We start from the raw sequence: 14,052 nt of genomic DNA on the forward strand, positions 1-14,052 counted from the left end.
CCTAGTCTCTAAAATTATGAGTACTGAAAAGAAAAATCACTAAATTTTGAAAATACTATTTTAACTCCTCATATTGCTCTCTAACCATATAATTATCAATGTACCAATACTAGTTCCACTCATCCAGAAATAATTATCAACACTGAGTTTTAAAATACTATAACTAGAAGCATAATGTATAAAAAACTAATCTCATTTCAAAAATATCGAAACTACTTGAATCAAAGCCTGCAATTTCGCTGGTTAATAATAAAACTAAAACTATACCTGGAGCTTCTTGATAGCTGAGCCATCCTTGTTGAAATGTAACTCCTTGGCCATAGCAGAGACCTTGGGACACCGATTCCTCCTACTGATAGCAACGCCGCTCCGTCGCGCTTTGCCGGCGGCAAAGGGAAGGGAAGAAATGGCGGCAGAGGAAGAGAATTTGTGCGGCGGTGCGACAAGGGAACCGGTAGAGGAGACTGCTGAGAATGTTGACGACGCCATTGCCTCCCCAAAAATTGGACAATAACTCAAATTAGGTTTAAGAAGGACTGAGTGGGGTATATGGATAACGCTGAGAGCTACACTGCTTTCTCTTTTTGGCGAAGTGGCTGAGCTGAAAGAGAATGAGCAACTGAGCGAGTGAGGGATTAGGTTTTTTATTTAGTTTTATTTATCTATCTATTTATTTATTTATTTATTTATTTTGTCGTTGTTTGCAATGGAACAGGAGATAAATTAGTGGTGAGAGATTACATCCTAAAGGTTCTGTGTAATTTTAGCCGTTGGATTCCACATCAGAATTATTGTTTTGTCTTGGATTTGGAATGGTCTAGAACTTGTGGTAATATTCTCTTCTTTTAATATTCGATGTTCTGACTTTGGACAACAAAAAGGGAAATTCCTATTTTCATTGGTTAATTCCGTTATTTGGCACTTTTTAATTTAGATATGCAAGCAAAAATAGTGTAGGATGCAATAATGGGAGTTTAGAATGCTTTACACATTTTTGGTATCAGGATTAAAGTAATCCGATGGTCCGATTTAAAGTACACAAATCGAACCATTCCATTGATGTTCTTCGAACTACTTGGTGTGCATACGTTATTTTTTTGCACAGTAATTTTATTATATAAAGTACCTTTTTTTTTCTCTCTCAACTTCATATTGTCATTCTGATTTTGTAAATTTGTATTTTAAATTTTTTTATTTTAACACAAGCTTCATGCACCAAAAGTCAGCTTTATTATTACCCCTTTAAGATACATGGACATTACCATCATCCGTACAACGTTTGAAGACTATTAGAGATGAGTTGAAGTACTTGGTACCCTTTCTTGCAATAATTGTGACTTAGTTTACGTACATCTACTTAATATATTAAAATTGGATTTTTCCTCAACTAATGAATGTGAGGTGTCGATCCCTCATGACTTTATTTTTCTTCTAAAATGAACTTTTCTATTCTCTATTCTAAATTATTTTATAAAAATATCTTTATTATAATTATATTATAATTAATATTTAATAAAAAATACATAATTATACTAATTTAGAAACATATCTTTATTATAATTATATCAAATCAATAGGGTAAAAAACGTAAACAAGCCAAAGGGAGAACAATTTGACACAAATAAGCCAAAGCAAAATCGGATTCATCAATCAACCAAAGCACATTTCTATGTAGTTCGAACCAATATGGTTCGAACTCACTTTCCAAGTAATTCGAACCAAATAGGTTCGAATTACACATATAACCCATAGCCACATAATTCGAACCAAATTGGTTCGAATTACACTCCTCAAGTAATTCGAACCAGCTTGGTTCGAATTACACAGACCATATTTCGTTCTAGGCTGGTTCGAATTAATGAGGACCAGAGCTGTATATATATGGTGCGAACGTGAGTTGCTATCATTAGAGGGGGGTAACATAGCTAGTGAGGAGAGTTTCGCAGTGTTGGTTTACCACAGAGGATCCATTAAGAGGAAAACCCGTTCCGGTGTGAAGTTAACTGATAAGGATCCTCTCTGTATTATCGTCAGGCCTACGACAAGGTATGAGGACCTTGTTAGCTCTGTACTGCTGAAACTTGGTCTAGAAAGTGTGAAACGGGTTAAGAAGTTTTTTTATCGATTTCCAATCACGGTGCTCTAGGAAACCATAAAGTACGATTGTTTCACGATCGGGAGTGATGAGGACTTGCAGGTCATGTTTCATTGTCGCCGGCAGTTTCCAGAGGTGAGGACACCAGAACTGTTGGCAAAGTTGGTTGACGCGGTGTCCAGCTCGGGGGGTTCGAACCGGAATACCACCACTTTAGCCACGGTAGCCGGTTCTAGCTCCAGACCTGCCGTTACATCTTCTTTCGTCCCTGCGTACGAGCCATCCGTCCAACCTGTCGCCTCCCCTTCGTTCGCTGTTGATCTCAACGGCAGTGTAGGCGATGAGGTCGGAAAAGGGGAATATCTGCGGACCTCTTTACAGTGTGCTGCACCGGCTGGGGTTGGAGATGGATTCTTGGATGATCTAGAGGACGATGATGTCGAGCCGGATATGATTGCTAATGACAGTGGCGATGATGTTGGAGCAAGTGAGCCTGTTGGGGCGGGCGATGGTTCTAGCTCTGGTACGCAGCAGTACCCTCCACATTTTTCCTCTTTGGACTTGGATGCCATGAGGCAGGAGGGGGTTCCTGGGCAGCCAGCTGGATTTGGCGCTAGAGATGCTGAAGGGTCTGCAGGTCTGACAGAGTTCCAGGTTGGTCAACAATTTCCGGATAAAGAAGAGGCCTTGTTAAGTGTCAAGACTTACAGCATCCGACGAGGGGTAAAGTACAAGGTCGTGGAGTCTGACTATCGCCGGTATGTGGGCAAGTGTTCTGAGTTCGGCAATGGGTGCACATGATTGATTCGGCTTAGTCTCCGACAGCGCAAGGGGATTTAGGAGGTCAAACGTTACAACGGACCGCATACTTGTCTCGCCACCTCCATTTCCAGCGACCACAGGAGTTTGGATTACCATGTGATATCGGCATTCATTATGCCAATGGTTAGGGATGATGCATCCGTCAGCATCAAGGTGCTCCTAAATGCCACTGCCGCACACTTTGGGTTTAGGCCGACTTATAGGAGGGTCTGATTGGCGAAGCAGAAGGCTGTTGCCCTCATCTATGGTGACTGGGATGAGTCGTACAACGAGCTCCCAAGGTGGGTGTTAGGAGTCCAGTTGACGATGCCTGGTACTGTTGCAGTGCTAAGGACGAGCCCTGTTCGTGTCGGTGGATAGTTGGACGAGTCTCGAGATTATTTTCACAGACTATTCTGGACGTTTCCACCATGTATCGAGGCATTCCGTCATTGCAAGCCCCTAGTCAGTATTGACGGCACCCATCTGTATGGCAAGTATGGGGGAACGTTGCTTGTCGCGATTGCACAGGACGGGAACTCCAACATACTCCCTGTTGCATTCGCATTAGTCGAGGGTGAGAATGCTGAGTCGTGATCCTTCTTTCTCTCCCACCTGCGTGAGCATGTGACACCGTAGCCGGGTCTGCTGGTTATCTCGGACAGGCATAACGGCATCAAAGCCGCGCTTGAGGCTCCTGACGGAGGCTGGTTACCTCCGTCTGCATACCGGACATTCTGCATTCGACATGTTGCGGAAAATTTTGCCCTCACCTTCAAGGGCAAAGATGCAAGGAGGCTACTTGTGAATGCGGCGTACGCTAAGACCGAGGTCGAGTTCTATTACTGGTTTGATATTCTTAGGTCCAAAGACCCGGCGATGTGTGATTGGGCGAACCGGATTGAGTATTCGTTGTGGACACAGTATTGTGATGAGGGGCGTAGATTCGGACACATGACGACGAATATATCTGAGTGTGTGAACTCGATCCTCAAGGGTGTCAGAAACCTTCCTGTGTGCTCGCTAGTGAAGGCAACATACGGAAGATTGGCCGAATTATTTGTTCGCAAAGGGAGAGAGGCTGAGGCGCAGATGGGAACCGGACAACAATTTAGTCAGCACTTGGTGAAGTGTATAGAGGCCAACTTGAAGACGGCTAGGTGCTTCACGGTTACTGTGTACGATAGGGATAACTCCGAGTTCACCATCGCAGAGACAACTCCGACTGGTTCTTTCTCACTGGGTAGCTACAGAGTCTCGCTTGCATCTCACACATGTGACTGCGGATACTTCCAGGCACTTCATTTCCCGTGTCCCCACGCACTGGCATGCTGTGCCTACTCACGACTTACATGGGAGCCTTACGTCTACCAGGTGTATCGTCTTAGTTCGATCTTCAGTGTGTATCAGATGGGTTTCACACCTCCCATTCTGGAGGGTTTCTGGCCACCATATGACGGGCCGACTGTCATCCCTGACCCCAATAAGATGCGTGCGAGAGAGGGTCGTCCCAGGTCCACTCGGATACGGACCAATATGGACGAGGCAGATCCGAACCGGCCAAAGAGATGTGGGCTTTATCAGCAGCCCGGCCACACACGTCGGAATTGCCCACAGCTCGGAGGAGCAGAGCACACACGGGGACATGATTAGGTGTATTGGTGGCTTTGGTACTTTTGTTATTTCAATTTCGCGTTTAGATTTCACTATTATCGGTTTTCTTACTTGTAGTTGGTGACTGATAGAATTTGTTAACGTTAGTGCGATGTACTTTGAATGGGATTTTAGTTAATGAATATGTTCTGTCTCCGCAGTTTTAAACAAAATGTATGTCTAATGCACACGGGAATAAATAACTGTACGAGTTTTATTAAGACATGATGCGGAAACTATGTTTGTAACTTAAATTGCTGTGTGGAACGAATTCTGAGTAATTCGAACCATGTTAGTTCGAATTACTTGGTGACTATTTTTTCAGTGTAATTCGAACCTATTTGGTTCGAATTATGAAGTTAGAGTTCGAACCAAATTGGTTCGAATTATGTGGCTATGGGTTATATGTGTAATTCGAACCTATTTGGTTCGAATTACTTGGAAAGTGAGTTCGAACCATATTGGTTCGAACTACATAGAAATGTGCTTTGGTTAATTGATGAATCAGATTTTGCTTTGGCTTATTCGTGTCAAATTGTTCTCCCTTTGGCTTGTTTACGTTTTTTACCCAAATCAATATTTAATGCATTATTAAACTACTTATCAATTATTAATTGAAAATACTTTTAATCATTTTAATAATAATAATAATATATAATAATGATATGATAATTGCACCGGTCGTAGTAATCATAATAAGAATATTTGAATCTAATCATAAAATGATCAAATTTTATGATATTAATAACGCACATTAATTTTAAATATTTTTAGTCATTTTAATTAATAAAAGTTGATTAATAGATTCTTTTTTAAAATATATTTTTTAATAAGATCGTATTTTGATTTTTCTCTTTCATCCTTTGTATTAATTAATTATATTAATATTCTATTGCAATACATTTTTTATCTACTCCACATATTATCTTTTCTATCTTCTTTTATTTTTTTAAATTGCTCTTTTTACTTTATTTTTAATTGTTTATTTTACTTTTACTTCTCATATATAGATTTATTATAATTCATCACAGGTTCTTTTTTAATTTAAGTGATTTTTTAGGTTATATTTTACCATTTATGCTTTTATTTTATTTAGTGTATTTTTATAGTATGTGTTTAATATAATAATCTGTAAATATCTATTCTATTATGTAAAAAAAATTAAATTTCTGCACTTAATGATAAATTAGTCGTAACATTTTTTTGATGGTGTTTTTTGATTTATTTCTTTTAACTCGTTAAATTCATTTTATTATAATAAATTAATTATATCAACTAATTGATTTGGTTAATTATTTAAATATCATACAATTTATTATAATTTCTATCAATCAATTAATTGTAATTCAAATTGAATGATTATTTTGTTACGAAATTATTATTTTCTAATCTATTTATAGGCAATACATATATTAATTATAATCGTAAATTAAGCTATTTTACATTAAATGACTTATATAATAGTCATCTAATTTATTATCATAAATGCTGAATTAAATAAAAATCATTATTACTTTTGATTTAGAATTAAATGAGAATAAAACCAGAAATACCATTTTATTTAGTCTTTCGGGTTTAATAGGTGTCACACTCAAATATAAATAGTGACTTCTAGATTTTAGTCTCCAACACATCAAAGCCATCTCCGTAATTCTTTTTCCATAAAAGAAATTTCGATTTAACTCTATCAGGGATAGAGAAGGTTTTCAAAGAACAAAGGAATGGTCTGAATTTGCACGAATTCTAAATGTTCGAACTTACGATGTTGTTTCAGTTCGTTGTCGTTACGATAATGACTCTAATCTATACGTGTCTAAGGACTAGAATAGATTAAATATTATTTAAGTAATTTATTTCTAATATTGGTATTTGATTAAATTAGTTTTAGAGAAATTTAAATTGTTGACTCAATTTACAAATTATGACAATTCTTTTTGAATGTATTATTTTTACATTTTTTAATATAAAATTTCCTTTTTTTTAAGTTTATTTTCTTTCTTGGATATATATATCATCTTTTTTTCTCATTTTATATTTCAGATTAGTAATGTAATTATTACGAAAAATATATTTAAAAAAAAGAACAAAAATATTAAAACATCACTGTTTAAAAAAAAAAGAAAGATACGTGAAAAAAAAGAAAAATGAACATGTTAATTTTGTGACAATTACTGTTTTTAATTTTCATAACTGTTCAATTGTCTTTTTAAAAGGTACGGTCAAATCTTCAATTTGTTGTTTTGATTTGCTCATCTGTTATTGTCTTTGCATTGTTGCTTGGGATTTGGGATTTTGATTTACAATTGTTATGGGTATTTTATTTAAGTTGTATGTTTGTTGCTGTTCAGTTTTCTTTGCCTATAGTGTTGTTGCTTCCCATTGTTTTCTTTAACATCATTTGTCCTAGTGTTCTTATTTTGGTCTATAAATATTATAAATTTAGGCCTTGTATGTTTTTCCTCTTCCTTGATTCTGAAAGATTGTGTCTTATTTGATTATGTTCTTAATCATTCTCTTAAAACTTGGTAAACATCATTATTGACTTTAGTGACCATCTCTTGTGAACTTGTGCTTCTTTGATTCAACCTGAATTTGTTTTGACCAAATACACCATCTTTTCTTTTAACAAAATTATTTAACAAAATTAATATATAAGGTTATAGAAAGTCTCATCCAAATTTGATAAGAACAAGAAGACTTACATAGAAATGGTTCTCATAGATGATAAGGTAAGTTGATTATTTTTCATTATTCTTTCAAGTGATGCTAGGTCCAATTTATAAATATTTTTTGTTAATCTTTTAAGTTTATTTGATAAGTAAACCCTTGCACGCGAATCAAAGACAGTGCGATTTTATAGATTTATAAGTGCTAATAGTCTTTATATTTAATTTATTTTATAGTGTGATAATAACCAATATATTTATTGGTAAATTTAACTATTACTATATTATTTATGATCATATTCAGTATATATGTCTGATTTATTGAAGAAAATAAATTATTAAAATCGATTAATAACTATTTTAGAGTTAATCCAATTAACAGTAAATTAAAAAAAACAAATAATACATAACATGTTACTTTTTTATTAATCAAATTATTATAATTCAAATTAATTTAAAAAAAAATAATTTAAAATTATAATTTCAATCTTATCACGTGCATGGCATGGGTAATTACACTTGTATACATACTATTTTCTAAAGATATAGGAAAATTTTCATATATACCAGCCACTTTATTAGTACAACAGTAATGACAAAAATAATTAAAAATTTTCACATATACTTTGTCATTACTTGCACTTGGGCCTAAGCTGTTCTGCAGACCTGCGCAAGAGGAGTGATAATGCATTCATGCTGGCTGGGACGGACCAGTGGGAGCCGGGTCGGGTGGATAGAAGGAAAAGGAGGGAGACCCAGCCAGCCCAAGACGCAACAGGTTCAGGAATGCTCCTTGGAGGTGACAGCGATGCTCTGACCCAGGGAAGAAGCGCACGCCGAGCTGAAGCATGCCGCAAGGGAAACCGAGGCTACCACGGTGACTTCGTCTTAGCTACACATGTGCAATTATGAGCTGGGATGGTGAAGGACAACGGAGCGCTCGTTGAGCAGTTTGTGATTGGGGGATATGGCGATGGTGGAGGGGGCCGAGAGTGGAACAGTGGTAACCACGATGTCATGAACCAAATTGAGACTAATCAGCCGTGGTCAGCTACAGTGAAGACTAGGGTTGTGGGTGGCAAGGCTGTAAATGTTGAAAGCTGTGATTCAGAGAAATTGGTATTCGAGGAGCATGAGACAGTATCGACTGTGCTGGAGGTTGGAAGGGTTAGAGGGGCTGACAAGGGTGAGAACGCTGAGCTCCGGGAGGGTAGAGGTAAAGGCCATGAGGAAGCTGTCGGAGGTGTGGAGGGTGCTATTGGGGATGTAAGTGATGATAGAAATTATGGGGATATAGATGAGGAAAACGGATCAGAAGGGGAAAACAGGGTAACAAGTGTAGCTGAGCACAGAAGTCGGGCTAACAAGGAAATTGTTGTTACTGAGGCTACATATGGAGGTTGTGGATCGAAGATAGGTTAGAAGAGACTAGTGCAGGGTGAGAATGAAGCTGCAGATATGCTAACAGGGAACTACAGTGAGGAAAATGATGAGACAGTCGATGACAACCAGAGTACAACATTGGAAGAGCAGTTATTGGAAAATAAGAGGACATGGGAAGTAGCAGTGGAGTCTGATGCTATCTTGTATAACGAGGAAGAGGATATCATGGCCATCCTTCAAGCGCAAAATGAAGAAACTGCTCAGAAAAGAAAATTGGCGAAACTAAAGACGAAAGCAAGATGGAGCAGACCTAAGAATAATAAAAATGTGTGTAATAATCCTTTAAAATTATCTTTAGTTCATGGAACGTTAGGGGGTTGAGGGAGACGGAAAGTTGAGAATGATTAAAGATCTAAAGAAAAAGTATAGACTTCACATGTTAGGTCTGATTGAGACTAAAAGGCAAGTAATGACAAAGTTTGATGTAGAAAATATCTGGGGATGTGATAATGTTGGGTGGGATTATGTTGAATCTGATGGTGTATCGGGTGGGTTGTTATTAATGTGGGATAATATGACATTTAAATTGAATAATTGTTATAAAGGAGAGATATGGTTGTGTGCGGAAGGGATGATATTGAAAAATAATTTCAATTGTGCTTTTGTATTGGTTTATGGTGCTCATACTAGAGATGGAAAACTTGTTGTGTGGGAGGAGTTGAGTTATGTAGCTGGACTATGTCAGGTCCCTTGTTGTTTTATGGGAGATTTTAATGAGATTGTACAAGTAGAGGAAAGAGAAGGTACTACTAGCTTATCAGCATCTGCTGAAGAGTTCAGAAACTGGATACAAGAAATGCACTTGGTGGACCTGCCGCTTTATGAACGTAAGTTTACTTGGTTCAGAGGTCGTTCATGCAGTCGGATTGATAGAGTACTGGTTAGTCTGGAATGGGTCGAGGAGTTCCCTGAGATTCGATTAAGAGGAGGGCCAAGAGGATTGTCAGATCATTGCCCGTTGATAGTTGAAGATACAAGGTTGAAATATGGTCCTAGACCGTTCCGAAGCCTAGACTCGCGGTTCACACATGAAGGTTTCCTAAGAATGTTTAAAGAGGAATGGAGGGGATTATGGGAGATGCATTTTACAGATAAATTGAAGGCGTTGACGGTTCCTCTGGGGAGATGGCATAGAGACAATTTTGGTGACATGGATAGGAAAATTATGAGGTTTAAGGAAGAGATCAAGAAGATAGATGACATGGTAAGTAATGGAATATATGATGGAACAGTGGATGCTAGAAGAAAGGCGCTAGTGACTTGCTGTGAGAAGTGGTATGTGAGAAAAGAATTGAACTGGAAACAAATGTCACGTTCCCGGCTTGCGAAAGACATGGACAGAAACACCAGGTACTTCCACAATTTAGCTTCAACAAGAAGGAGGAACAACAGGATTGATGCTTTGGTAATTAATGGGAGGTTGGTCAGAAATCAAGCAAGAATAAAAATTGCCATCCGAGGTTTCTACAAGAATCTATATCATCAGGAGAAGTCTCCTTCTGTGGGATTTAGGGATGGTCTGGTGGAGGTGATAACTCAAGAGGATGCTGAGGCTTTAGAAGTGATGCAGTCGGTGGAGGAGGTTCAAGAGGCAGTGTGGGATTGTGAATCATCTAGGGCTCCAGGCAGTGACGGATACAACATGAACTTTATCAAGAAGTGTTGGGAAGAGATTGGAGCTGAGTTCACGTCAGCTGTGTTGGGGTTCTTTCAAACATTTAGATTACCGAAGGACTCTAATATAACTTGGGTTGTGTTGGCACCAAAGTTCATCAGAGCAAAGGAGTTAAAGGACCTTCGACCAATTAGTATGGTTGGCTGTGTATATAAAGTGATTTCAAAGGTTCTGGTCAAGAGGATGAGAGCTGTTATGCCAGGTCTGGTTGGAGAGACTCAGAGTGCGTTTGTCAAAGGGCGAAAAATACACGATGGAGCTCGTATTGCATGTGAAACGGTACATTGGCTTAAAAGGAGGAAGAAGGAAGCGGCAATAATCAAACTCGACTTCCAAAAGGCATATGATAGGGTCAAATGGAGTTTTGTGGACATTGTGTTGCAGAAGATGAGTTTTGGGCAACGATGGCGGGAGTGGGTTATGGAGTGTGTCGGCACGACCTCTATGTCGGTGTTGATAAATGGTTCGCCAACGAGGCCATTTAAGATGGAAAGAGGTCTAAGGCAAGGTGATCCGCTATCCCCATTCTTGTTTGTGCTTGTAGTTGATGTTCTACACAGAATGATTAGCGAGGCAGTTAGGAACGAGCGGATAACCCCTCTGTTTGTAGGGAGAGATAATATAGAATTGTCACATCTCCAGTTTGCTGATGACACTGTGTTGTTCTATCCGCCAGAAGAGGAGACTATAAAGAATTATAAGAGGCTTCTACGATGTTTTGAGCTGATGTCGGGATTAGCCATCAATTTTGATAAATCCAGTTTGATCCCTATCAACTGTGACCAACAGTGGGTTCGAAGTACGTGCAGTCTGTTGGGATGCAAGGAGGCAACTCTCCCAGTCTGTTACCTTGGAATCCCCTTAGGAGCCAATCCGAGGTTGATTAAGACTTGGAACCCAATTATAGATAAAGTAGAGGAGAAGCTCAGCTTGTGAAAATCTAAGATACTCAACAAAGCGGAAAAATTAGTGCTCATAAAAGCAGTACTATGCAGCCTATCAGTATATTATTTAAGCTTATACAAGATGCCGAAAGTGGTTGCAGAGAAATTGATTTCATTACAGAGAAGGTTCCTGTGGAGTAAGGAGGATGGAAGGAATGGGATGGCGTTGGTTAGCTGGGATGTAGTCCAGACCCCAAAAAAGTTAGGAGGGCTAGGAGTTGAAAATGCGATGGTTCGGAATACAGCACTCCTGTTTAAGTGGTGGTGGAGATTCTCTAAAGAGGAGTGCCCATTGTGGAAGAAGGTGGTTTGTTCGTGCAATAATCTCTCTCCTAATAAGCTTTTATCTTCCCAGACATTACCTGCTAAAGGGGGTCCATGGAAAGACATATGTCAGCTGCAGATTAAGGAACAACATATAAGAGACAAGATGATAACTGACTTGTCTATGGAGGTTGGTGATGGCAGAAGGACTCACTTTTGGGAAGATATCTAGCTCAGGTGTGGACCTCTAAAGGATAGGTTTTCAAGGCTATTCTCGGTTTCAACCCAAAAAGGATCTGTCATAGGGGACTGTGGGTTCTGGAATGAGTTTGAGTGGGTTTGGAACTTCCATTGGAGACGTGAGCTATTCCAATGGGAGTTGGATCTGGTGAATCAGCTACATGATACCTTGAGACCGGTTAACCTAGCTGTTGAAAGAGAGGATAGAGTTGTCTGGAAGTTCGACAAACTAGGTGTTTTTTCTATTAACTCATTTGTGCAGGTATTACAGGCGGAAACACTTCCGGAGGACATAGCAAGCTATAGCTTCACCAAGACAATTTGGAAAGGATTAGTTCCCCCAAGAGTTGAACTACTTGCCTGGTTTGTTTTGATAGGCAGGGTGAACACTAAAGAAAGGTTGTGTCGTCTTGGAATTGTTAATCAGGAGGAGAACATGTGTGTGTTATGTAATAAGGATGTTGAATATATCCACCACTTGTTCCTTGGTTGTGAATTTTCTTGGCAGGTGTGGTGCATTTGGCTATCAGATTTTGGTAGACCATGGTCAGTCCCAGGTTCGCTGAAGAAACACTTCCAAAGCTGGACACGTGCTACAAATAGGAAAGAGGAGCGCAAGAAGTGGTTCATAAGTTTCTTCTCAATTGTGTGGAACATCTGGTTAGAAAGGAACAGGAGGTTGTTTCAGAATATAGGAAAGAGTACGGCAGACATTATCAGTCTGTCGCTTCTTAATTTTAGGGAGTGGAGGTATGGGGATCCCTTTAGTTGTTGATGGCAATGTCGGAGATAACATTGGGGTTACTTTAGTTTTGGTTTCTTTGTAGGATGTACTTCTAGTTTGTTGTTTCCCTTGCTTGATTTGCTCCACATTTGTGTTGAGCTTCTTTGTTTCAAAAAAAAAAAATAGTATAACATATAGGGATAGGTGGTCAGTAAAATTTTTGTCTCTTGTACGGTGTGTATTAACGAAAAAGTTCATAAAAGAAAAAGAAAAAGACAGCTAAAGGTAATAAGCTTATAGCTAAATGATGATTTATATTGGTAAGCCAGCCATATTAAAATAAATTCTGGATGGCTATAATAAATTTTGTTAATTTTTTAGTATTTTTTATTATTTAATAAAAATATGAATATTTATATAGACAAATAATTTAATATAAAAACTAATTTTTCTAATAAAATAGAACTTTAAAGAATGATTTGATAATTAAAATTTATTAGAAAACTACAATAATATTTCATAAAAAAAATTTTTAAATATCGATCCAGTCATAAATTAATTAGTACTAACTTATTATGACTAAGACTATTAACTTTGTTCAATCTAAGCCATAATGACGAATAATTTTGCATTCCAAATAAAACTAGTTTAATAAAATTTTGTTGAATCAAAGTTATATTTCATGTAAGGTAAACTTGCTCTATCTATAGTCATAAATATGAACAATGTTTACTTGTTTTCGTCAAAGGCAAGTTTTTAACTTTTTGTTATTAGGATCTCTTCCACTGTTAAGTGGAATAGATATATTAATAATGAATTAGTCATGATATTAATAATAGTAAAAATTTTATGATAGTAATAACTGACATTATAATAATTAGACTAAATTTTTTTTGGATTTTTTTATAATTTTTCTTTTGTAGTGTCTTGATTAATATGCGATTTTTGTCAAAAAATATTAGTATTTGTGTTAGTTTTTATATTTTTTTAAGAAATAAAAATTTTATTTAAATAAACACTATAAATATTTTTTTTCTTTCATTTAAATCAACACTAACCAATAATTCATCATGTATATATTACATAATTAAAGAATTATGCATAAAGTTTATTTAAATATAAGTAATTTTAATTTTTATGTATTAAAAATATAAAATTATATAGCAAAAATAAGAGAATTAAAATCATGGACTAGTTAGTTTTATGTAATTACTAATAAGAATATATATGATACTACTTAGCAATGATGTCAAATAAAACTGGTTTTTTATTAATGAAAAAATTTTCATTATATTAATTATTTATCTTCTTTGCTTTAACTTGCGTATGTATAAGAAATCAAATAATGTTAAATAGGATGTCATCTTTAAAAAAAAATTTGTACTTAATTTTTTATTCCAAATAAATAGGGTGATGAAAAATAACTTTTATTATTATTATTATTATTATTATTATTATTATATTTTTAACAGCATTTAATAAATTATACTTGTTAATTAAATTGAAATATCATAACATTTGTTCTCTTTGGTCTATACATATATATA

At 36.8% G+C, this 14,052-nt stretch overlaps 2 protein-coding genes across 2 annotated transcripts in view; one reads left to right on the forward strand and one right to left on the reverse strand.

The window, feature by feature from the left end:
- The window catches only part of LOC107613188 (ruBisCO large subunit-binding protein subunit beta, chloroplastic), a 4,650-nt gene extending 3,988 nt beyond the window's left edge, over nucleotides 1–662 (reverse strand). Inside the window, exon 1 of the mRNA XM_016315072.2 lies at nucleotides 268–662. Coding sequence (XP_016170558.1) covers nucleotides 268–489 — 222 coding nt within the window. The 5' untranslated portion in view covers nucleotides 490–662. The remainder of the gene's footprint in view (nucleotides 1–267) is intronic.
- LOC110265307 (DExH-box ATP-dependent RNA helicase DExH8-like) overlaps nucleotides 11,360–14,052 on the forward strand; it is a 10,246-nt gene continuing 7,553 nt past the window's right edge. The window contains exons 1-3 of the mRNA XM_021108241.1: nucleotides 11,360–11,731; nucleotides 12,044–12,144; nucleotides 12,290–12,338. Coding sequence (XP_020963900.1) covers nucleotides 11,360–11,731; nucleotides 12,044–12,144; nucleotides 12,290–12,338 — 522 coding nt within the window. The remainder of the gene's footprint in view (nucleotides 11,732–12,043; nucleotides 12,145–12,289; nucleotides 12,339–14,052) is intronic.

Source organism: Arachis ipaensis, chromosome B08, assembly GCF_000816755.2.
Source record: "Arachis ipaensis cultivar K30076 chromosome B08, Araip1.1, whole genome shotgun sequence".
NCBI classification, from domain to species: Eukaryota; Viridiplantae; Streptophyta; class Magnoliopsida; order Fabales; family Fabaceae; genus Arachis; species Arachis ipaensis.